Source organism: Gopherus evgoodei, chromosome 6, assembly GCF_007399415.2.
Source record: "Gopherus evgoodei ecotype Sinaloan lineage chromosome 6, rGopEvg1_v1.p, whole genome shotgun sequence".
Lineage (NCBI taxonomy): Eukaryota > Metazoa > Chordata > Testudines > Testudinidae > Gopherus > Gopherus evgoodei.
Window position 1 is genome coordinate 89,642,605 of NC_044327.1, and position 22,763 is coordinate 89,665,367.

The 22,763-nt window shown below is 42.4% G+C and overlaps 2 protein-coding genes across 3 annotated transcripts in view; one reads left to right on the forward strand and one right to left on the reverse strand.

The window, feature by feature from the left end:
* IQGAP2 (IQ motif containing GTPase activating protein 2) overlaps positions 1-22,763 on the forward strand; it is a 258,548-nt gene that overhangs the window by 167,005 nt on the left and 68,780 nt on the right. For both annotated transcript variants that reach the window (XM_030566208.1, XM_030566209.1), the window contains 4 exons: positions 9,388-9,551; positions 10,202-10,362; positions 13,599-13,723; positions 16,237-16,400. In XM_030566208.1, coding sequence (XP_030422068.1) covers positions 9,388-9,551; positions 10,202-10,362; positions 13,599-13,723; positions 16,237-16,400 — 614 coding nt within the window. The remainder of the gene's footprint in view (positions 1-9,387; positions 9,552-10,201; positions 10,363-13,598; positions 13,724-16,236; positions 16,401-22,763) is intronic.
* Positions 17,702-22,321, reverse strand: F2RL2 (coagulation factor II thrombin receptor like 2). Its single transcript, XM_030566212.1, has 2 exons — positions 22,075-22,321; positions 17,702-20,016 (listed from the first exon to the last, which is right to left on the reverse strand). The coding sequence occupies exons 1-2, from the start codon at positions 22,136-22,138 to the stop codon at positions 18,926-18,928; spliced, it is 1,155 nt and encodes a 384-aa protein (XP_030422072.1). The 5' UTR covers positions 22,139-22,321; the 3' UTR covers positions 17,702-18,925.

Genomic DNA, 22,763 nt, shown 5'->3' on the forward strand with positions numbered 1-22,763 from the left:
CTATTTTGTTGCTGGCTCCTGGAACTCTTTTATCTTGAGGCGGCTGTATGCTGTCTGAAAGGCAAGCGCCTTTATATTTTTTTTAACCTCAAGAACGGCTAAAATATTTATTATACAGAACAAAATGCCCAGTAGGACTCCTCCTCATTTATTTCTCGTGTCCTGGCGCCAATGTACTCAGGCTCTGTGGGTTTGAACTGCTCTGAGTCTTATAATCATTCAGGTTCTCCCTATTGTGCAACTGGAGATCTCCACTATGAGCTTTCTACCTGAACTGGGTGGACAGAGCCCATCGCTGGCATAGACCAGAGTTGGTGGTGGTGGAAACAGGCCCTGATTAGACACAGATCCAGGTGGAGGGTGGGCCTGAAGAGTAGCTGAGTTGGGGAGGACATGTGACTAATTTTAAACTGCATCTGACATTGACAATGCCTGTCCCAGCATGACTGCTCTCATCATAGCGTTGGTGAATGATGAGATCTACAGAGAATTCATAGTTAAATCCCGTCTGTCCCTGGTACTCACAGACTAAACTAAGAAATAAGTCACTCCTTCATTGAGAAGCACTAAAAAGGGATAAGCCCCTTAAATATAAAGATCATTCCTGTAAGGTTGATAGCCCGCCACCTGTGAAGGACACTGCTGAATCGGAAGTCTAGCTGCCACTTACAGCTCTGCTCTCCTAAGATCAAATAGTCATAGTACCTAAAATAGTAAGAAAAACTTGAAGATCAAGAACCTGGCATCTCACCTTTCCTCCTCCTGGCTCTAATTCAACAAGGACCATAAGTAACATCTAATTTTAAGTGTAAGAGGAGTCCCACTGAAACCAGTGGGATTACTGTGTTTATATTTAGGTATGTGTGTAAGATCCATGCTGAAGCTATGCCTAAAATTCCAATGTCTGTCATGTTGGAAAGAGTCTTAAGATGCAGAGAGAAATCCCCGGAAGTCTCAACCTTTCAAATCTCTGGGTGACCGTCTGTCAGTGAAATGTCCTTTTTTGGCTCTGCCCTGGTGTCTCTGGTTTTTGTTCTTCAAGTGGTCCTTTTTTTGTAAGGACTTGTAGACTGGCTACTTGAAGAACTCGCAAGCCAAACTGAAAGCTGGTGGAAAGCATAGGCAAAATCTGAATCCTCCCCCTACTATTCTGGAAGCTGCCATTGCCGCTATCCAAAAAGCCTAGAGAAGCTCTCCAGTATTTAGGGTGTGTACTCACTCACTTGAAAAGCCATATAATAGAAATTGACTGTTACTACCCTATTCTCCGACATCACAGCCTCCCCTGCCAGTTTCTTTTCCAGCTCTCTCACCCAAAGTAAGCAATGGATGAGTCAGAAGAGTGTGGCTTGGTTGAAGATGGAAGAATGGCTGTGATTCTCTCTTACCCCATCCCTCCCACCAGCAGCACATCCCAAGTGCCCTATCTTGCCTTCCTTGGAATAGGCATCCTATTTTTTTTTTTTAAACCAGAGCTGATTATTGTACTCAAACAATGACTTCACAAGTTTTTTTTTTCCTCTCTGGGATTTTGGCCATTGTGACAAAGTTCCTCCTCTGCCTCGGTGGGTCCTGCACTTTTTGGCGGATTTGCTCACCTCAGTGATCTTCCCCTCTTGTGGAACCCACAGTCTGGGTCAGCTCCTCCTGTGTCTGATCAGGAGTTGCAAGGTTTGGGGGAGAACCCAGGCCCGCTCTCTACTCCAGGTTCCAGCCCAGGGCCCTGTAGATCGCAGCTGTCTATAGTGCCTCCTGTAACAGCTGAATGACAGCTACAACTCCCTGGGCTACTTCCCCATGGCCTCCTCCAAACACCTTCTTTATCCTCATCCCAGGACCTTCCTCCTGGTGTCTGATTAATGCTTGTCCTCCTCAATCCTCCAGCAGCACACACACTCACTCTCAGCTCCTTGCTCTCTTGCTCCCAGCTCCTCACACACAATCCTCCTCCTCTGGCTCCTCCCTGCCTGACTGGAGTGAGCTCCTTTTTAAACCCAGGTGCCCTGATTAGCCTGCCTTGATTGGCTGCAGGTGTTCTAATTAAAGTAGCTATCGCCACTGCCTTCTAGAAAGATCTTAATTGGCCCCAGGTGCCTTGATTAACCTGGAGCAACTGCCATTTGGTTACCAGGGTCCTAGGGATTTGTTTAGCCTGGGGCTAACATACCTGTTTCTCAGTACTTTACTGTAGCCATCTGGCCTTGCCCCATCACATATTCCCCCCCTCTGCTCAACACCGTAGCGTTGGGCAACTTGGGACGCCAGGCAGTGTGCTCATGAAAGGCCATCAGCGTTGCCGTGGTGGCATCCAGCCCTGTGCCGTAAGCGGAACTGGAATGGTTGGAGGGATAAGAACCACCTGGTGACCCTTGCATTCTTTTCCTTATTTCTCTTCATCCACTGAAGGGGTGCTTGGTCTGTCACGAGTAAGTTGCCGGCCTAAGAGGTAATAACGCAGTGTCTCCATGGCCCATTTAACAGCAAGGCATTCTCTCTCGACTACTGCATACTCCTGTTCTCTTAGGAGCAGCTTTCTGCTTAGATAGAGGATCGGGGGATGTTCTCCAATCATTTGCGACAGAACTGTCCCCAACCCCACCTCGGAAGCATCTGTTTGCAAAATAAATTCCTTGGGGCTATGAGTATGGGGTCATTACAGAGAGCTGTCTGAAGGTCTATGAATGCCCTCTCTGCTGCGTCGGTCCACTTCACCACGTCTGGACCTCGGGCCTTCACCAAGTCCGTTAGAGGACTTGCCCTACTGGCGAAGTGGGGAATAAATCGTCGGTAGTAGCCTACCACAACTAGGAACGCATGGACCTGCTTCTTTCAGGTCGGCCGGGGCCAGTTTTGAATCGCCTCTAGCTTATTAGTTTGGGCTTCACTATACCCCTTCCTACAATATATCCCAGGTACTTAGCCTCTGCTAGTCCTATAGCACATTTAGCGGGATTAGTGGTGAGGCCAGCCCGCCTTAAGGTGTGTAGTACGGCCTCAACCTTCTCCAAGTGGGTTCCCCAGTCTGGCGTATGGATGATAGCATCTAGGTGTGTGGCTGCATAACTAGTATGGGGGCGCAGCAGCTTATCCATGAGGCGCTGGAATGTGGCTGGGTCCCCATGTAGCCCAAAAGGGAGGACTGTGTACTGGAATAGCCCATCCGCGGTGGAGAACACTGTCTTTTCTTTAGCTTCTTTGGTCAGGGGAATCTGCCAATACCTTTTCAGATCCAGTGTAGTCAAGAATTGGGCACTACCCAGTCGGTCTACCAGTTCATCGATGCGTGGTATGGGGTATGCATCGAGTTGGGATACTTCATTCAGTCGGCAAAAGTCATTACAGAATATCATGGTACCGTCAGGTTTAGGCACTGGAACTATTGGACTGCACCACTGACTGTAGGATTCTTCAATAACGCCTAATTCTAACATTTTCTTTACTTCAGCCTTGATTTCCTCTCTTTTGGCTGCTGAGATTCGGTAGGGTCTCAGTGTTACCTTGGCTCCGGGGATCGTGCAGATATGGTGATAGGTCTCAGTCGTCCGCCCCGGTTTTGTAGAGAACACATCTCGATTGCAATTAATCATGTCGGCTGTCTCAACCTTTTGATTTGGCGTCAAGTCGAGTGATATCCTCACTTGCTCGTGTAAGTTATCCTTCTGGGGAAGGGTCTCCTGGGTGACTAAGCATGCCTCTTTATCATGCCAGTGTTTCCTGCAGCCTGGTTGCCGCACCTTATAGTTTACCTCTCCCACGGCTTCAATCACTTCATAGGGTCCCTGCTGTCATAACATATTTCCCAGATTTGGACCTTAGCGTCCAAAATATGGGGGTTAGCATGAAAACCTCCAAGCTTAGTTACCAGCTTGGACCTGGTAAAGCTGCCACCACCCAAAAAATTAGAGTGTTTTGGGGCACTCTGGTCCCCCCAATAACCTTCCCTGGGGACCCCAAGACCCAAATTCCTTGAGTCTCACAACAAAGGGGAATAAACCATTTCCCTTCCCCCTCCTTCTTCCAGGTGTTCCCTCCCTGTGTTCCTGGAGAGATACACAGAAGCAAGCTCTGTGAATCTAAACAGAGGGACTCCACGCTCCCCGTTTCCAGTCCTGGAAAACAGAAGTACCGAGAGCTAATCTCTCTTCCCCCCTCACCCAGAGGGAATGCAAAGTCAGGCTAGTAAATCTAACACACACAGATTTCCCCCTGACTTCTTCCTCCCACCAATTCCCTGGTGAGCACAGACTCAATTCCCTGGAGTTCCCCACTAAAGAAAAACTCCAACAGGTCTTAAAAAGAAAGCTTTATGTAAAAAGAAAGAATACATAAAAATGGTCTCTCTGTATTAAGGTGACAAATACAGGGTCAATTGCTTAAGAAATATGAATAAACAGCCTTATTCAAAAAACACACTTCAAAACACTCCAGTAACTACACACATGTATCAGTGCCCGCACTACGTCATCCATTGTGGTGACAAAAAAATAAATCCTTTCATTTTTTTTTTAAATCACCCTCCTTTTTTCCGCCGCGCTGTGCACACCAAATATCCCACCTCTAACACCAGTTGTGACAAGGTTCCTCCTTTACCTTTACCTTTATCTTAATTTACACACATGTAAATACAAAATAAAAACCATATAAATCACTATCTTATCTTTTGTACTTACAACTGGGAAACAGAAGATTAGAAAAACAGGAGGCAGAAAAATCCTCTCATAGCCAAGAGAGTACAGGCAGAAAACAAAGAACAAAACTCAGACACAAACTTCCCTCCACCCAGATTTGAAAAAGTCTTGTTTCTTGATTGGTCCTCTGGTCAGGTGTTTCAGGTTACTCCTTTCCAGGTGAAAGAGACATTAACCCTTAGCTATCTGTTTATGACACCTGCCACTGGGCCAACAGCTTGCTTTCTGCTGTGGGCACCAGGACCATTACTCGATCCCCTGGTTGGAACCGGTGAAGCTTTGCTTGGTGGTTATAATGGGTTCGTTGGGTCTCCTATGTTTTCTCCAAGTGTTTCCGTACAATGGGTGTAACTCGAGCTATCCGATCCCTCCTCTGTAGTACATGCTCGACTATGTTCCTTCTGGGATTTGGCTCCTTTTCCCAGGCTTCTCTGGCTATATCCAATATGCCTCGGGGGTAGTGCCCATCTAGTAGTTCGAATGGAGAGAAACCTGTGGAGGCTTGTGGGACTTCCTGGATGGCAAACATGAGGTAAGGCAATAGGGTGTCCCAATCTTTCCCATCCCAGCTCACCACTTTCCTGATCATGGCCTCGAGGGTCCTATTGAACCTTTCCACAAGGCCGTCTGTTTGTGGGTGGTATACAGAGGTCCATAGGGCTTGTACATGGAGCAATGAACAGAGATCTTTCATCAACTTGGACACGAAAGGTGTCCCTTGATCAGTCAGTATCTCCTTGGGTAGCCCAACCCGGGAAAAGATCTGTAGTAGCTCCTTAGCTATTGTCTTGGAAGCTGTGTTGCGTAGGGGAACGGCTTCTGGGTACCAGGTTGCATAGTCTAGTACAACCAGAACATGTTGGTGGCCCCGAGCTGTCTTCTCTAGGGGCCCAATCAGATCCATGGCTATGCGTTCAAATGGTACCTCTATTATTGGAAGAGGTATCAAAGGGGCCTGCAAGTGTGGGCGAGGGCTGTGTAGCTGACACTCTAGACAAGAGGTGCAGTATTGCCTGACATCTTCATGTACTCCTGGCCAGAAGAACCTCCCCAGGATCCTGGCCTGGGTTTTCTCTACCCCTAGGTGTCCTCCAAACAGGTGACTGTGGGTGAGGCTCAGTATGGCTTTTTGATGTTTTTGTTGCACCAGAAGTTGATGTATCTCCTGCTCCTGAATTTGCACCACACAGTACAGGAGATCTTTCTTCACTATAAAGTAGGGTCCTGGCTCCGGACCTTACCCTCCACTGATGTCCCATCTATCTCAGCCACCTCTTTCCTGACGTTGTTATATCTAGGGTCCTCTGCCTGGTCCCTCCCGAAAGTCTCTCCCACGACTAACCTGCCTGAGCTCCCAGGGGCCAGCTTCTGTTTCTTCCAACAGCTCATCACCATCGTGGCTGGGGCCAGCCTCCGGCTCACCTTCCATGTTGGTAGTTTCTCTGATGGCTGCTCATGTCCATCTGCCTACTAGCGCGGTCTTCTGGCCTTGGGTCAGGTCCGGATTCCCAAGGCCTTCGCGGCCTTCCTTTCTTTGTCTTCCGGGCCTTTTGGGGGGCTGAATAGATCCTGAGAAAACTCTGAAAACATTGGGGGTTGACATTCCCCCAACGATGAGTCGCTGCCAAGAGGGTCCCCATCTCCCTCCAGCCTCTCTGTGGGGAGTAAATTATCAAACTCTAGATTGTCCCTCCCAATGACTACAGGATATGGGAGTTTAGGAACTACGCCCACTGTCACCTCAATGGGGTTCCCCTGAACCTCTGTCTCCACTGGGATGGTGGGGTAATGGCTCGCAGCCCCATGCACGCATGTCACTGCTACGTGTTTGGCTTGTAGCAGCTGGCTACTTCTTACCAGGTTACCCGATATAAGGGTGATAGCACTCCGAGTCCACAAGCGCTGTAGTCTCTACTCCATTTATCTTCACCGGCCTGGTGTAGTTATGCGGGGCTAATGCAATGCCGCAAGGTGGATAAGGGAGCATGGGACTTCCCAATTCCCCAAATTGCATTACATAGGCTCCTCGGTGCTGGGACACTGTGCTGCTATGTGTCCCCATTCCCCACATGCATAACATCTATAATTGTTTCTAATCATTCCCCTATCATGTGGGTTAGGGGGTTTAGTCTCAGGGTTTCCCCCACTCAGGCCAATCCCTTCCTTCTGGGGTCTCTGCTGGTTTTCGGCCCCCCTCTTCCTCCACCTAGGACTCCCCACGGGTTTGGCTACCCCACCTTCCAGGGTTGGGGTTGGGTGTTTGCTATGAAAGGGGCTTTCCTTGGGTAGTTGGGTCAATTCCCTTGCTGTCCTGCGTCTTTCTACCAGCATGATCATCTCATCATAGGTGGACGCATCGTTCTGGCCTACCCATTTGCAGAGATCTGGGGGCAGTGCCCTCATGTATTGGTCGATGACCAGAACCTCTAGTATCTCTTCCAGACTCCGGGACTCTGTTTGCAACCACTTTCGTGCAAGATGGATGAGATCACACAGTTGGGACCGTGGGGTTTTGTCTTCTTGGTACCTCCAATCGTGATACCGCTGGGCCCGCACTGCAATCATTACCCCATATCTGGCCAGGATCTCTGCTTTCAGCTGGGGGTAGTCTGCTGCAGCCTCTTCAGGCAGATCATGGTAGGCCTTCTGGGCTTCCCCACACAGAAATGGGGCAAGGATGCCAGACCACTGATCTCTAGGTCAGGCCTCCCGTAGGGCTGTCCTCTCAAAGGCCAGTAGGTATGCCTCTACATCATCCTCCCACGTCATTTTCTGCAGCCAATGGCTGGCCTGTATGAGTCGCATCCCATCATGGCCATGGTTCAGCTCTGTAAAAGTCTTTACCTGGTTTACCAGTTCCCACAACATAGCCTGGTCTTGAGAATCTGGTCCATTAGCAGGCGATTAGTCTCTTGCTGCAGCCGCACTGCCTCCTGTTGGGCGGCTGCCTGGACACGGGTAGCCTCCTGCTGCGCTGCTGTGGCTTGTATCAGTGCCCACACTACGTCATCCATTGTGGTGACAAAAAAATAAATCCTCTCCTTATTTTTTTTTTAAATCGCCCTCCTTTTTTCCGCCGCGCTGTGCACACCAAATATCCCACCTCTGACACCAGTTGTGACAAAGTTCCTCCTTTACCTTGGTGGGTCCTACGCCTATTGGTGGATTTGCTCACCTCAGTGATCTTCCCCTCTTGTGGAACCCACAGTCTGAGTCAGCTCCTCCTGTGTCTGATCAGGAGTTGCAAGGTTTGGGGGGGGAACCCAGGCCCACCTTCTACTCTGGGTTCCAGCCCAGGGCCCTGTGGATCGCAGCTGTCTATAGTGCCTCCTGTAACAGCTGCATGACAGCTGAAACTCCCTGGGCTACTTCCCTATGGCCTCCTCCAAACACCTTCTTTATCCTCACCCCAGGACCTTCCTCCTGGTGTCTGATAATGCTTGTCCTCCTCAATCCTCCAGCAGTACATTCTCTCACTCTCAGCTGCTTGCCCTCTTGCTCCCAGCTCCTGACACACGATCCTTCTCCTCTGGCTCCTCCCTGTCTGACTGGAGTGAGCTCCTTTTTAAACCCAGGTGCCCTGATTAGCCTGCCTTGATTGGCTGCAGGTGTTCTATCTCCACTGCCTTCTAGAAAGGTTTTTTTATTTTAGAGGCCATTTCTGAGCTCACTCATAAGACCATAAGATCGCCTCAGCCAGGTTTGTGACCATCAACTCCTTCAGAGTCATAACTGGTGCAGTTAGGGGGACTGTAAGTTACAGTAATTGCAATTTCTTTGGCCTAAAAGATGAGATCTAGCACTCTTGGGCATCATCTGTTGTGTTGTCCTTGGTGTGTGTTTTAACCCACAGGTTTTGTTATTTTAGAGGCCATTTCTGAGCTCACTCAGGGATATACTTCACCTGTATTGAAGGAGGAAGAATACAGTAAATGTCACTAACAGTTTTTCTTATTTAACAGTCTTTTAGATTGGCTTTCCCCAAAGTAGTTTAATATCATTTTAGTTAGCAGTGCTTGCAGTGGCTATTGAAATTCAGTCATGTTTCTTATGAAAAAAATTAGACAAGTGCATATAAAAGAGAAGAGAATAGCAGAAGATAAGATGCAGCTTCTGTTTCTGTTTTACGCACAGTTTAGCTGATGGAAAATTCCAGTCACAACAAGTGAGCCACTATGGAACTTGGCAAACTTTTTACCAGGCTATTAAGGAATTGCTTTTAGCTTATCTTGTTGGTCACATTGGTGCTGCAAGTGTAGACTTGTCCTTCCTTGCTGTGTTGGACTCTTACTAGAAGGGGGAAAATGGGATGACAGTGGAGATAGAAGAAATAAAACAGAGAAAGAAAGTAACGTAGGTTGACATTCCGTACTCAGCCTATTGGTCAAACTCAATAGAGAGGACATGGCAATACCTGGACTAGTCAAGTCGTCTTTCAGGATAAGGTGGTCTAATGCATTGATCATTGATTTATGTTAAGCTGTTGATTGCCACATGCTTTTTTAACAGAAATCATTTTTTGCAAGAATGTAAAGTAGTTTCAGTGTGTTTAAAAGTGCATCTCTTGCAAGTATACAGCTATAGCTTTCTTGAGCAATGGCAGCATATGATGTAATGTTGGGATATTGTTTGCCTACACAACATTAAAAAAAAAAAGCAGATGGAAAAAATCCTATCAATTTTTTATACTTTCCCCCAGAACTTGTAGCAGTTGACCATATCAATACTGCAATTCGTAACTGTGATGCTAATAAAACACTGGTTGCACTGATGAAACCAGAGGCCCAGTTGCCTGTCGTTCACTCGTTTGCTGCTGCTGTCTACCAGACTGAACTGTTCAACCTTCAGCAACAGAATGCTGTGGTAAGAGTGAAAAATTTATGAATTGTTGTTCAATAGTGTGCAGTCAAGCCATAAAGGGTCAGGAATTACTGATACATTGTCATTTGATGCAGTTTTGTTACTTAGAACTATCAGACCATTTATCATACCAGATTATTCTAATTTCTGCCTTGAGGTGTATTGCATGAATATTCCTGGATTTTAATATAAGTGCTTGCCTATTCAGATTATATTTTCTTGACTGATTTGGCTCGTGCTAACTCTTCTACTGCAACAAGGTGACTGACCTTAATTTCTTTTGTTGTTGCATATGCTATCTCTCTCATTTTAAGGTTGACTGACTGTTTTTTATGGAAAGTGATCAGCCGAACTAGGGGGAGTCCACATTCTGATTAAAGTTAGACTAGGCTTGATTGGAAGGACTGTATTATGTGGGACAAGCAAAGAAAAGGCTGAGGAAAGGGAGACTATATAACGAAAGCCTAGTTATTTAGTTCTACTACGCACAATACAGTAAGCTGACATTTCTATAGCTATGACATTTTCCTCCTATTTTTAATATTTTTTTTAAATCAGATCTATGCCTCCCTCCTTTTGGCATCTAGACTTTAATTAAACTGGCTACCCCTACTTGTTTAGCTTCATGACTGATGTATTCTATGTTCCTATAGAGATATTTGGCACATGATGAACTGTCTATTGCTGTGGAAATGTTGTCAGCTGTTGTGTTACTAAACCAGGCCTTGGGAAGCAAAGACATCCTGTCAATAAAGAATCATCTCAGAAATCCATCCGTTGGCTTCAATAATGTGGAAGATGAAAACTTTCAACGGTAAAAGTTCATTTTGTCTTGTCCAAATGAGCAACAAAGACTTCTGCAAAGGGATGAGTGGGCAATTATCATCTATTTTCCTGTGTTGTGAGGTGAAGTTAAAAAGTCTACAAGCTAAACATTTGCACAATATTAACAGGAGAGAATATTAAGGATGCTCAGCTGTAATGCCCCATCTGCAAATACTTAGGCCATCAAACATCATTGAATGTTTGAGGATACAGAGGTCGGGGGAGTGGAGTGTTCTTGGAAGCCAAACGTCATGAGCTGAGAGGAGTTGCTGTTGTGGCAATGGATATCTGGACTTAGTTGGAAGCTGCTAGTCACTAGTGTCTTACTGAATTTTTGAGAGCAGACCCGAGAATGAATATTGTGTGTGTAACGTAAAGTAAGGCTATCCTAACGAACCTGTCTTGCTTAAGAATGGTAGAAGCCTATGTGGTAAAAACCCTATTTGCTAAATAGCTGGGCACAACGTGGTAGTGTAGATATATGTTCCATTCAAGTTGTAAATTCAAATTCAAGATTAGTAGCTTTTGTTTTGTGTTTGATTTTTGTCACAGCTGTATACCACGTTGTGTTCTGATCCTGTCATATCTCACGTGCAAAGGACAGTCAGGCTGAATCAGTACTTGTACGGGAGACCTCTAATGAACACTAACAGTGCTACAGTCAGGAGTGTTGGTGAGGCATTAGGTAATACTTTTTTCGCCACAGTTGTGCTTGATGGAATTCCCTGGGCACTGCAGCTGGACATGCTGCTGCTAGATGAGATGAAAGAGAGATCCTGACCATTGAAGATAGCTCAAACAATTACTGGTTGAAATTCTGTGGCCTCTGTTTTGCAGATCAGACTAAAGGATCCTAATGGTCCATTTTGGCCCTAAAAATCTATAATTTCATGGCATTTTTAACAAGAATGGGATATGGTTCTTCCAGGCTACAGAACCTATACTTGCAAGGACCCTTGAGTTGAAAGGGGTACCTCAGGGTAGCAAAACAATTTGTGCATAAATCCTACTAGCAATGAGTAGAGCACTGCTCTCTCCTTCATGGACAGGGCTTCTGCCAGTAGTTAGATAAAAGTTTTGTCCTGGACTTGGTGTGTTGCAGATCAGCCTAAGGGGTCTGTCTGTTGCATGACACTACAGGCAGAAATTTTGAAGGTGTCCCTGAATCTCTCAGCTGCCTCCCCCTCCTTGTTATTGTATTGGCTATTAGGGATGACCCAAAGGAGAGAGGTATGGAATCTGTGTTGAATGTCCTCCCTTGCAGCCCACCAAGCCCCCAGGATCTTTTTTCTCCTTGGCACAGGTAGGAGAGAATAGGGCTTCCTCTCCCTGTGGCTAAAAGCAAGACATTAATGTTTTGAGGGCAGGGGAGGAAAATTACCTAAGTGGATGCTGCAGAATGGGGACGAGAAATTAAGAGCCCCACGTGAGCAGGTTAATGGAGAAGCATTAGTTGTGCTCCTAACAGCCTTGGCAAAACTAAATGAGTTATCCCTGAACTTCTTGCCAAATTCCACTTCTGATAATTACACTTTACCTACCTTTATATACCTCTTGCAGTCATAGTTGGATGAGGTGTTCTTAACTTCCAGTTCTAAGATGCGTAGCATTGCTACAAGCTGTTAAAACACTCAACAAGTGGAAGAATTTCACTGATGGACTAAGTCAATGGTGGGCAACCTGTGGCCTGTCAGGGTAATCTGCTGGCAGGCTCTGAGACAGTTTGTTTACATGGACCGTCCGCAGGCCCAGCTGCCCGCAGCTCCCAGTGGCCATGGTTTGCCGTTCCCAGCCAATGGGAACTGCAGGAAGTGGAGGCCAGCACGTCCCTGCAGCATCTTGCTGCTTGCCACAGCTCCCATTGGCCAGGAACGGCAAACCGCAGCCACTGGGAGCTGTGGGCAGCTGGGCCTGTGAACGGTCAACGTAAACGAAGTGTCTCGGGGCCTGCCAGTGGGTTACCCTGACGGGCCGCAGGTTGCCGACCACTGGACTAAGTGCTTTGGGATGAGTGACTATGGAAACGTTAAATTGTGCATCTCTGATATTTAACTTTATGATGTGATTTTTAAAAAAAAAAGACTACACCTCCTGCTGTTAAAAGAAAAACAAACAAAAAAACAAAAAAAAACCAAGCAAACAAAAGGAATTGTGGCTGTTGTCATGAATTAATATAAACTTTTAGTGTCAAAGAACAGCTCTGTAATTTCTTGGAATATGTTTCCATCTTCTCTTAAAATCATTATTTACTTGACACGCTGCATCTCCTTGAAATGTTTTTATATCTATTAGTAGTGTGGAGCTACTGTAAGGAAAGTGTTTTGGGGTGACATGATATGGAATTATTTCAGATCACAATATGAGCTTGCAAGGTGGTGCTGTGGCCAAAAGAGCTAATGCAATCTTTGGCTGTATAAACAAGAGAATGTCAAGCAGGGATTGAGAGGTTATTTTACTTCTGTATATGCCACTGGTTCAACCACTGCTGGAATACTGTGTCTAGTTTTAGTGCCTGTGATTCAAGGATTTGGAGAGGGTTCAGAGAGAACCTGGAGAGGGGTCAGAGAACAGACTGGACAATAATTAAAGGATTAGAGAACATGCTTTGTAGTGATAGACTTAGAGCTCAGTCTAGTTAGTTAAACAAAGACAAGATTATGGGGAGACTTGATTATAGTCTAAAAGTATCTACATAGGGAACAAATATTTAATAATGGGCTCTTCAATCTAGCAGAAAGAGGTATACCACAATCCAGTGGCTGGAAGTTGAAGTTAAGCAAATTCAAAATGCAAATAAGGCATAAAATTTTGACAGGGAGGGTAATTAACCATTGGAACAATTTACCAAGGGTTGTGATGGATTTTCCATCACTGACCGTTTTTACATCAAGATTGTGTGTTTTTAGAAAAGCTCTGCTCTAGGAATTATTGTGGGGAAGTTTTTTGTGGCCTCTGATATACAGAAGATCAGACCAATGATCACAGTGGTCCTCTCTGCCCTTGGAATCTGAGTCTCTGAAATGCATGTGTAAAGCCAAGTAAAGCAGCTTGCATGCTGTCTGCTTACATGGTGCCTGGCTGCAAACACTTACAATCAAGTTTTTCACTTTCATGTGCACTAGATTCATCCAGTAAGAAAAAAAAATAATGAAATACATACAGTAAATGATGGACAATACATTTAATGACTCTTTATGATGATTTATGTTTTATATCTTCCTACAGTTATGCTGACACACTCTTGTCTATTAAATCAGAAGCTTCATCTCAAGGACAAGATTATTTAAGCTGGAATGATGTCCAGAATTGTATTGACATGGTTAATATGCAAGTTCAAGAAGAAAATGATAGTAAGTAATTTTAACTTTGTCTGAGGCAGAGGTTACTGTGGTTCGTGGAGCACTTGCTGAAGGTTTATGGAGTGCTGGCTTGCCACATAATGATGCTTTTTATTTTTAGCAGTAAAATTGCAATTAGACAGCCAAAAACAAAAACCACTAATTGCTTTCCTAATATTTTCAGTATGAAATAGTGGTAGCTGCAATTAAAAATGAGAATAGATGTGTATCAGACACCATAATAAAATGTGGTGCTATAAAAAGTTTCTATTTCGTAGTAGGCAACGGAGATTGGTATTTTGTCTTACAACAAAGATTTTTGCTCTTTTTTCCTAAGTAGATTTGGAAATTAGTAATTCCTGTTCCCCAGCATAGCATCTTGATGATAATTCTAGAGAGGATGACTAAAACAGTTATTTTAAACAAAACTGAGCGAAGACTTCTGTGCTGAATGCCCCTCCTACGTGTTGACTGGAGAGAAGGGAGCATTCAATGCAGTAGTTACTGGCATTACTCCTTCTGTCTTTGAATCCTTTTTCACCTCTCTAAAATCCTCTTTGTATTTCCTGATTCACTGAAGGGGTCCCTGACTACATCACTTCTCTGACATCACAAATGCCATAGTTCTAGTGGAGGCAATAAGACTTCTATCCATCTGCATTCATATTGGGCCAATAATTCTGGTACTTAATCTCATTTTGGGACTACACTGATTAAGTTAAGTACAAGAAGATTTTCAGATGGGAGGGAGAAAGGTGGTAGTGGGTGGCATTTTACACACTTTCAGTGTTGACTGTCCCTCACATAATCCTTACTGGGGGCAGTCAGTACATAACTGTGTCAAAACCAATTCTTTTCCTGCTCTCCTTTAAAAAGTAAAATGGGTTTTTAATATAGAGAGCAGCTCATTGTGCTTATTTTTTCTTATCCTAAATTATTATCTAGCAGTGTATGCCTTAAAACATTTCCAGGTTGAAAATAGTGCATGTTTCTTCAGTGGGTTTCAAACATTTGGGCTTTAAAAATGTTAGGGAATTAAGTTTTGGTTGGTGTAACCCCTTTGCTGCTAGACAAATGCTCTTTTCAGCATGGTCTTTTTGACAAAACATCAAGCTGTGATGTGTACACTTCAGCAAAGAAGGGTAGTATTCAGCAAACAGAGCAGTTGTCAATAACTAAAATGGTCTGCCTTTTTACATAATCAGGTCGATGGGGGGGGCAGCTGTTAAGCACATGCAGTGCTGTTTTAAGTCCATAAAACTTGAGGTGCTCAGTGTCTCAAACTTGGGCTTCATGTTAGCAACTTTAGTCCTAATGAATAGTAGCTGTTTTCAGATTGCATTGGTCTACTACTGCCCACTGGCAGGGGGCAGCTCTGCTTGAAAGGGTACATAGTACCAGCAGGGCATTCTGAAACTTGCTACATCTAAATCAGGCCCTGCTTCCCAGTGCATAGAAATTCCCTTTCCTCACTGGTGGTGCCCCCATGGTTGTCATTAAAAACCCAGCTTACATCCACCTGAGGAATAGCCAGTCTCCTAAGAGGTTATTGCCTTGTGAGGTCACATAACTATGACCTCACCAGTTCAGTTTTATATACACACTATGGAAAAACCTCAACAGATCCCAGGCAGCCACCAACTGGAATGCACACTGTCACAGGTGATGGCAAAGCAATCCGCAAGAATTTATACTCCCTCTCAGACTTGGTGTAGCAGGGTTCTATGAAAAGCCCTCAGGACAGTGTGTTTCAGTGCTTTCTATTAAGTAGGGTCATAATTTCTAAACTGAGTTGTCTAAAGATAGCTATCTAAATACACTTCCAAAAAAAATCAGACCACTTTTTTTCAGAACTGCTGCATACCCCATAGTTCAGTGAATTCAGTGGGAGCTGTAAGTGTTCAGCAGTTTTCAAAATTAAGGTACTTTAGGCAGCCAAGTTTGAGAATTTTGACTTAGATGAATGTTCCAGATACAATTGTTCCGTGATGTTAAAGTGGTGATGTTGATGATTTGAAAAGATATGATGATCTCCATAAATTGAGGTCAGAATATGTATGTGTATTAGGAAAACTAATATGTTAAATTATTTGGAATAGTCAGATATGAAAATCACTTTAGAATGATTTGAGTACTGCAACGTAAACAAGCCCAAACCTTTACACTAAGCTGTTGTTGAGTCTGTTTGAAGAGATGTACATGGATCATCCTGTTGTAGAACAAAATGGGGAATTTCTTCCTTTTTAGAAAAGGATATGGGTTTTTTTGTTTTGTTCTTAAATCAGATTCAGTTAAACAATTGGCTGTCAGAGGAGGGAAAATCTGGTCTCACTGGCTGGCTTGGCATGAACTGCCAATATCTGAGAAGAAAGACTTTAGAATTTGCTGCTGCTGCTGCTTACCGTAACTTGATGTTCACATTTACTCATCTTTGACACTATCCTTTTTTGAATAAACTTGATATGTGCCTGGGCTTTTACTATTATCACCTCTTTAAATGTTAATTTCCCTTTTTTCTTTCTTAGGAATTGTTGCAGTTAGCTACATTAATGAAGCTATTGACCAAGGCAATCCTGGGAAAACTCTAGAAACACTGCTGTTGCCTACAGTCAAATTGCATGATGTGAACCCAACAAATGCAAGGCATTATCAAGATGTTTTGCACGATGCGAAAGTGCAGAAATGCAAGGTAGAACCTCAATTGGCTCATTGATACTTGTCAGTTTATTAAATGCCAAACCTGAATGTATGTTTGTCACATCTCTCCTCCACCACCACCACCACCACCACCATATTTTGTATGTTGGTCCACCACCACCATATTTGCAGTGGTTGTGGTGTCTGTCTCTCTTGTGCCAATTAAAATGTTATATGAGCACTAAGTAATTCCACCTCCCTCTGAAACTTTTATTGTGAATGGGAGCTGGGGAGGATAAAATCAGTTGTGCATGCTTGTCATTGTGCATGTGATGTTTCCTAATTTATCAAATCCTGTCATAGTCACGTCAAATATTTAAGAATGTAGTATTTATGCCAGAACTGTGCTGAAGCGGTTATCTGAGCTGAGCGGGAGATCTGGCCTCTTGTTTCTGGGATTAGGGATGGATGGGTATTTCACAGCTAGATGGAAAGCTGGGGCTTTTGTCACCGATGGGAGGGTTGAAGCATTGACAGTTTTCAAAAGAAATTCCTGGAAATTACTCTTTCCTGAACCCTCGCATTGCTTAAAAGTAAACTTGGGTTATTGATGGTCTTTTATGATCCCTTTAACTTTGATACCATCCTGTTGTTGTTGTTTGTTGTTTGGTCACAAGCTTGCTGATTGTCTTCCTGATATGCTACTTAGGGTAAACCATCTTAGCAGGATACAATGTCAGCTTCCACATAAAGCTGTGCCTTGGCTAGCATCAGAGTTTTAGGAATTGTAAACAGATTAGCATAACTGCTTTCAGAATGTAATTGAACACAAGATTAACTATAGCTTTTGGCAAAGTGTTTAAAATATATTCTCAAATATTCTGTCTAACAATCATGCTGTCCATTCCTAAGCTAAATTATGGGAGCTTTCACTGCATGGTCCTTGGTTTATAGCAGCATATATAAATACTCTATCTAGTCATCTGCAGTAACTACAATGAGGGGAGGTCTTAATATTTTATGGAAGCTGTATTGGCTTTTGAAGTAAACCTTCACTTTTCCCAATTCTTATAAATTATGGGGGTACTCTGATTAAAAACACACTTCATCGTAGTTCAGGACAAGAAATTTTAGAGTTTTCAGAAGCTTAAAAAGGCACTGAATGTAGTTTTCACATACTTACAGTTGCCCTCCTGTCCACCTTCTATGGACAGGTCGACACTGGGGGTTAAGTTGACCTAAGTTACACAACTCTAGCTACATGAATAACATAGCTGGAGTCGACATAGCTTAGGTCAACTTACTGCAGTGTCTACGCGAGAAACTCTCCTGTCAACTTACCTTATGCTTCTTGTTCTGGTGGACTACCAGAGTTGATGGGAGAGCAATCGGCGGTCAATTTAGCAGGTCTTCACTGGGCCCACTAAATCAATCCCCCGATGGATCGATTGCCGCAGCATTGATCCACGGTAAGTATAGACAAGCCTTATTTTCTTCTTGCTTCTTGTGGTCCTTTCTCTGCTACTTTAAATATGCTTTTTCTCTCCTTTTGCTCTGTGAAAATCTCTCAAAAAAGCAACCCAAATAACTGATTACTGCAAAGGAAGGAGTGAAACTTTTTTTTAAAAGTACGTATTTGAGAACGCAGTATATTCAGTCTCATAGATTACAGTAATTTGGGGTGTTACTTGTAACAGTGGCAGGTAAACATTTTTAGACAGATATGATTTAAGTTGTCTCCTTTTTAAACAGCGAAGACTATATTCAGTTTCTTCAGCCACTTTTTATTTTATTTGGCCTTTTACTGGCTAAACCAAAGTTCAGTAAAATCCAGCATACTCACCATCCCTGCCCCCCAGAAGAGCTCCTGTTCATATAAGCAGATGTTACCTCCAATTTAATTGTCATAGTTTTAAGGATGAGGTGTGGAGGTTAAAAGCAAGTATCTGATTTGCAAGTATTAGGTTGGACTGTACCTGATTTTCATTACTCCAGTGCAGTGGTTCTCAACCCGTGGACCACCTGCAGCCCATTTAGCGCACAGCTGCAGCCTATAAATGGCTTGTCTGACTGCACTTCAAAAGAGGGCAAAATAGAAATCCACACTGATCATAAGTTAGTGGTATTAGGTATTTTCAGGGTAGCCAACCCAAAGTTTTCAAAAATAGTGATATTGCCTTAAAAATACCATTTGAGTCTTATTTGCCCTCTGTTGTTGGAGCTTTTAGGATTCACATTTTTGGACCTTCCTCCATAGAAGTGAGGGCTAGAAACTTAATATTCTTTTTTAAATGAAAACAGATTCTCACTTGAATCAGGAGTAGTGGCTTCAAGAACAGCACCAAAACTTGTGATAAAATTGCAAGACTGTATTTTTAGAAGTCATTAAGATTTACTTGCTTCCAAATTTTATGTTAAGAAGATACCTTTGAACTTCTGCTTTCTTTTTTCATTAAAAAAGACCAATTAGAATTTACAAAACAATAGTCAATTAAGTAGTATGGTTTTTTTTTTTTGATTAATTATCAGACATTTATATATCTGTCACAATAATAAATGTTGGACATTTAATTTAACTCATTCTTCCCTGGATATTTTTACCATTGTGAGATAAACATTGGATTGCTCTCTGATTTTGGACATCAGATAGTAAAGGAATGGATCAAGGCAACTGTTTAAACTGCTTAGAGACAAAGCAATAAGATAGAAAAAATACAAGCCATCTGTTTTGTTGTAGTAGTAATTAACGTGATGGACAATAAGTATGATGTTGCTTGGTGTGAAGCAGATGGCAAAAATCATGAGGATCAAGAGACTTATTTTAACATACCAAAACCACTTCCGCTCATAGGTATTGAGCGTTTGGATAATTGAGATGTAACAAAAAATAATAATGGTCAGTGGTATTACAAATCCAAAGATTGCTAAAGAGATGAAGTAGTAGAATTGGAATGGTGATAAAGTTTCACAGGCATTATGTACATCGTGGCAGGTAGAGATATTTAATTGTTCCAAGTAGTAGCTTTGCTTCATTATGCAGAATGGCAGCATGTACAGGAAAACAATTGTCCACACAATTCCACATGCTAGTGTTGAATAGGTACGCTTTGGCAGACTTCGGTAGGTGAACGGATGAACAATAGCCACGTAACGACTGATGCTGATGCACATGAGGAGTAGAATGGAGCAATACATATTGCCATAGAAAATGGCAGTCATAGTTCGGCACATTATTTCTCCAAATATCCAGTTGTTTCCATTGAGATGGTATGCTATCTTGAACGGTAGTATGATACAGAATAGAAAATCTGAAATGGCTAAATTTGTATAGAAGATGGCAGTACAAACAGATCTGATTCTGAAAAACAGCATCCACAGAGTGATGGCATTTGATGGCACACCTAATAAAACTACAAGAATATACGTTGCAGGTACTAGTTTGGTGCTCAAAGAACTACTAAGGTACTCCATTGTGGTATTGTTAACTTTCAGTATTGAGCCATTTGACTTTCCTGAAGAGCATTTGCGTTCTTTGTTGTGAACAGTCTTTGTCCAGCCTTCTATATCAGAAGGGGGAATATAATCATAAATGCCTTGTGGCATTCCACGAAAGGTCTTAATATCGGGCACATCTTGACTTGCGGAGCTGTTATCACCATGTTTAGAATCTAAGATTTAAAAAAAGAAAATAGCTAAAACATAAGATATGTACTCTGGACAGAATCATGATGTATACCTTTTTTCTGATATAAATTAGTGCAGCTCTAATCTGAAGAATGAGTCTATAAAAATGGCATTGTGGTGTACTGTGTTATCACTGATTCCTGTATCACATGTGGTATAGCAAACCCCTCATAATTGTATTTATAAATGGACTCTCAGCCCTGAATACTCAGCTGGCCTTGATCAAGCTGTATTCTTTCTGTTTTAAGAATAATCAGTTTTTATGGTAGAATTATGCTTATGACATCTGTGCAACATCATTATCTTTAGTGGATTTTCACAGGTGTAACTTATTGAAATTGATAAACCATGCTGATGTACAAAGAGAATATAATGTTGACTCACATGCCTCAACTTTTGGTTCAGCAGTGCAAACAGGAATAATAAGCAGTAAAACTTTTGTCACTTAAGCAAGCACATATGACTGTGTAAAAGGTAAATATGTTGAATAAGATGGTGCCATTTTTACATACCCATTTTTCAAATTAGAACTAATGTAGAAATGTTTGCCCTTTTATCTTTACATATAAAAATCTTCCTTATATGGTATTCAAACACCCAAGAGTCTTGTCCCCACCCTTTTTTTAAAAAAAAATAAATAAAAAACTAGCCACTCTGGCTCTTTATCTCTTGGCTCAGAAGGCAAACCAGATTCCCTCCTGTTAGCATGAAGAAGCAATGATATAGCTTCTACTCTCCATTGTTTTGGGGCAGGGCTGCTATAGTCTTAAGTACTGAGCATGGGGCTGATCATCTGTGTTTTATTTCTGATTCTACAGCTGGCAAATCTATCTGCCTCAGTTCCACCATGTGGTTATCTTTATTTTGCAAAGTGCTTTGAAAAAAATATTATGTATGTGAAAAATGCTATGATGGTAGCTATTAATTTACTTGTCTGCAATTCATTACGCTTTTGCAGATAACTCTGAAAACGCCACTGAAGTAAACATTCTCTTACTATGTAGACAAAGATTAATGAGCATATATTTAGCCTCTTCTCCTAATGTCAACAATCCTGATAAGGCTTAGCATGGAATTTTGTAAAGATGTGCTAGTATTAAAAGTGTTCAAAACAAAAAGTGTGCAAAACAATAATAATCCTACTTTACACCTATGTAATGTCTTTCACTTGACTCTTGTAGCCATAATAAAGTTTTTGCTATTTGTATAATATATAATTAGAATCCTAGCTCCAGAATTCTGAACAAACTGTAAGATGTAGAGCAGTCCTATTTGAATCTTTGAATCCTAGTCTTTTTGTCCTAATGTGACATAACTAATTTCTTCTGGATTAAAAAAAAATACAGGAAATAACAATTAGATCCAGGCATTACAGCCATGACAAAATACGCATAGGAAGCAGATCTGAGTAAGACTATACTATTTTTAGTCACATCTCTGGGCTTCACTGCCCTTTAAAGAGACTGGTGTATCAGAGCATTTTAAAATAAATAAATACAAAAACAATTAATCTTCTTAGAAAATGCCTAGTTCTGCTCCCACTGAAATCATTGTGTTTTTTCTCACAAACTCCAATGAGACTCTGGGCCTAATGTTTTGGAATGGTGGCTTTCCCCAGGTATTTAGGATACAAATTTACCTCCATCAACTGAGTTTTCCTTCCAGTGGTACCTTCTGTGAAGTGTTAATCCTGTATTCATGATGCCCTCTTTCTACACAGAAGGTGTGATCCCACAAATTCAGTACTATCACAACACTGTAGGAACAAGTACTATAGGGGAAGTGGGTTATGAGGGAAATCACATTTCAGTAAACACAAAAAACAATTGCATTTTGTTTGTCAATTAGCAAAACTATCAAGGGCCGCTGTGGGGAGAAATTCAAGATAACTGAAATAGAGCAATCAAAATCTGCCTCAGCTGAGACTTTGTATGCGGTATATCAACCTGCTGACAAAAGCATCTAAAAGATAAGCACAGTGCTCATGGTACCAGCTGAAATATACAGATAATTTAAAATACACCTAGAACCAGAGGGCTTACCTCTTTGCCGTAGACTTGAGGACAGAGACAGCAATCCAATTATAATTAAGACCAATGTTTTCATTGTTGCAAGTTAAATCCAATTGGAAAAATGCCTCTTCGATTCAGTTGAAAAGGTTTTTAAATCCATATTTTTTGTGTAAAAAACCTTGGGGTTTTAGGTCTGCCATCCAGAAGCATTCTGTGTGTACGGGACTTATAGAAACTAACTAGTTTGTTCTTTCTCTAGTACAGCAATAGGGTGTGACATCTGAATATGTAAATACACATGACTCAGTTTCAACCTCTGGCTGATACGGAAGAGATTAAATTGCTTTAACTTTTGTAATTTAACTCCTAATTTACCATGAACATGAAGAGTTTTTTAGTCTTTCTGTACTTTGTTGGAATTTGTACATAAAATATTCAGAAGAAAATATTTCTGCATAGAATATTCACAGAAAGTGTATGACACCTGGAGTCCCCAATCAAAGATCAGAGCCCCGTTGTGCTAATATGTACAAATCTGTAGTTAAAAGGAAGTCCATGTCCTAAAGGCTTACAAACTTGATTAAATTACAAGAGGAAACAAATGCATGGTGTTGGTGGGGATGGGGAAGGGAGGATGAGGTAACAATGATTCAAGCATGTTTCACACAGACTAGCTAGACTCTGCTGTAGCTTGTCACCTGCCTATCAGTTACCAATTG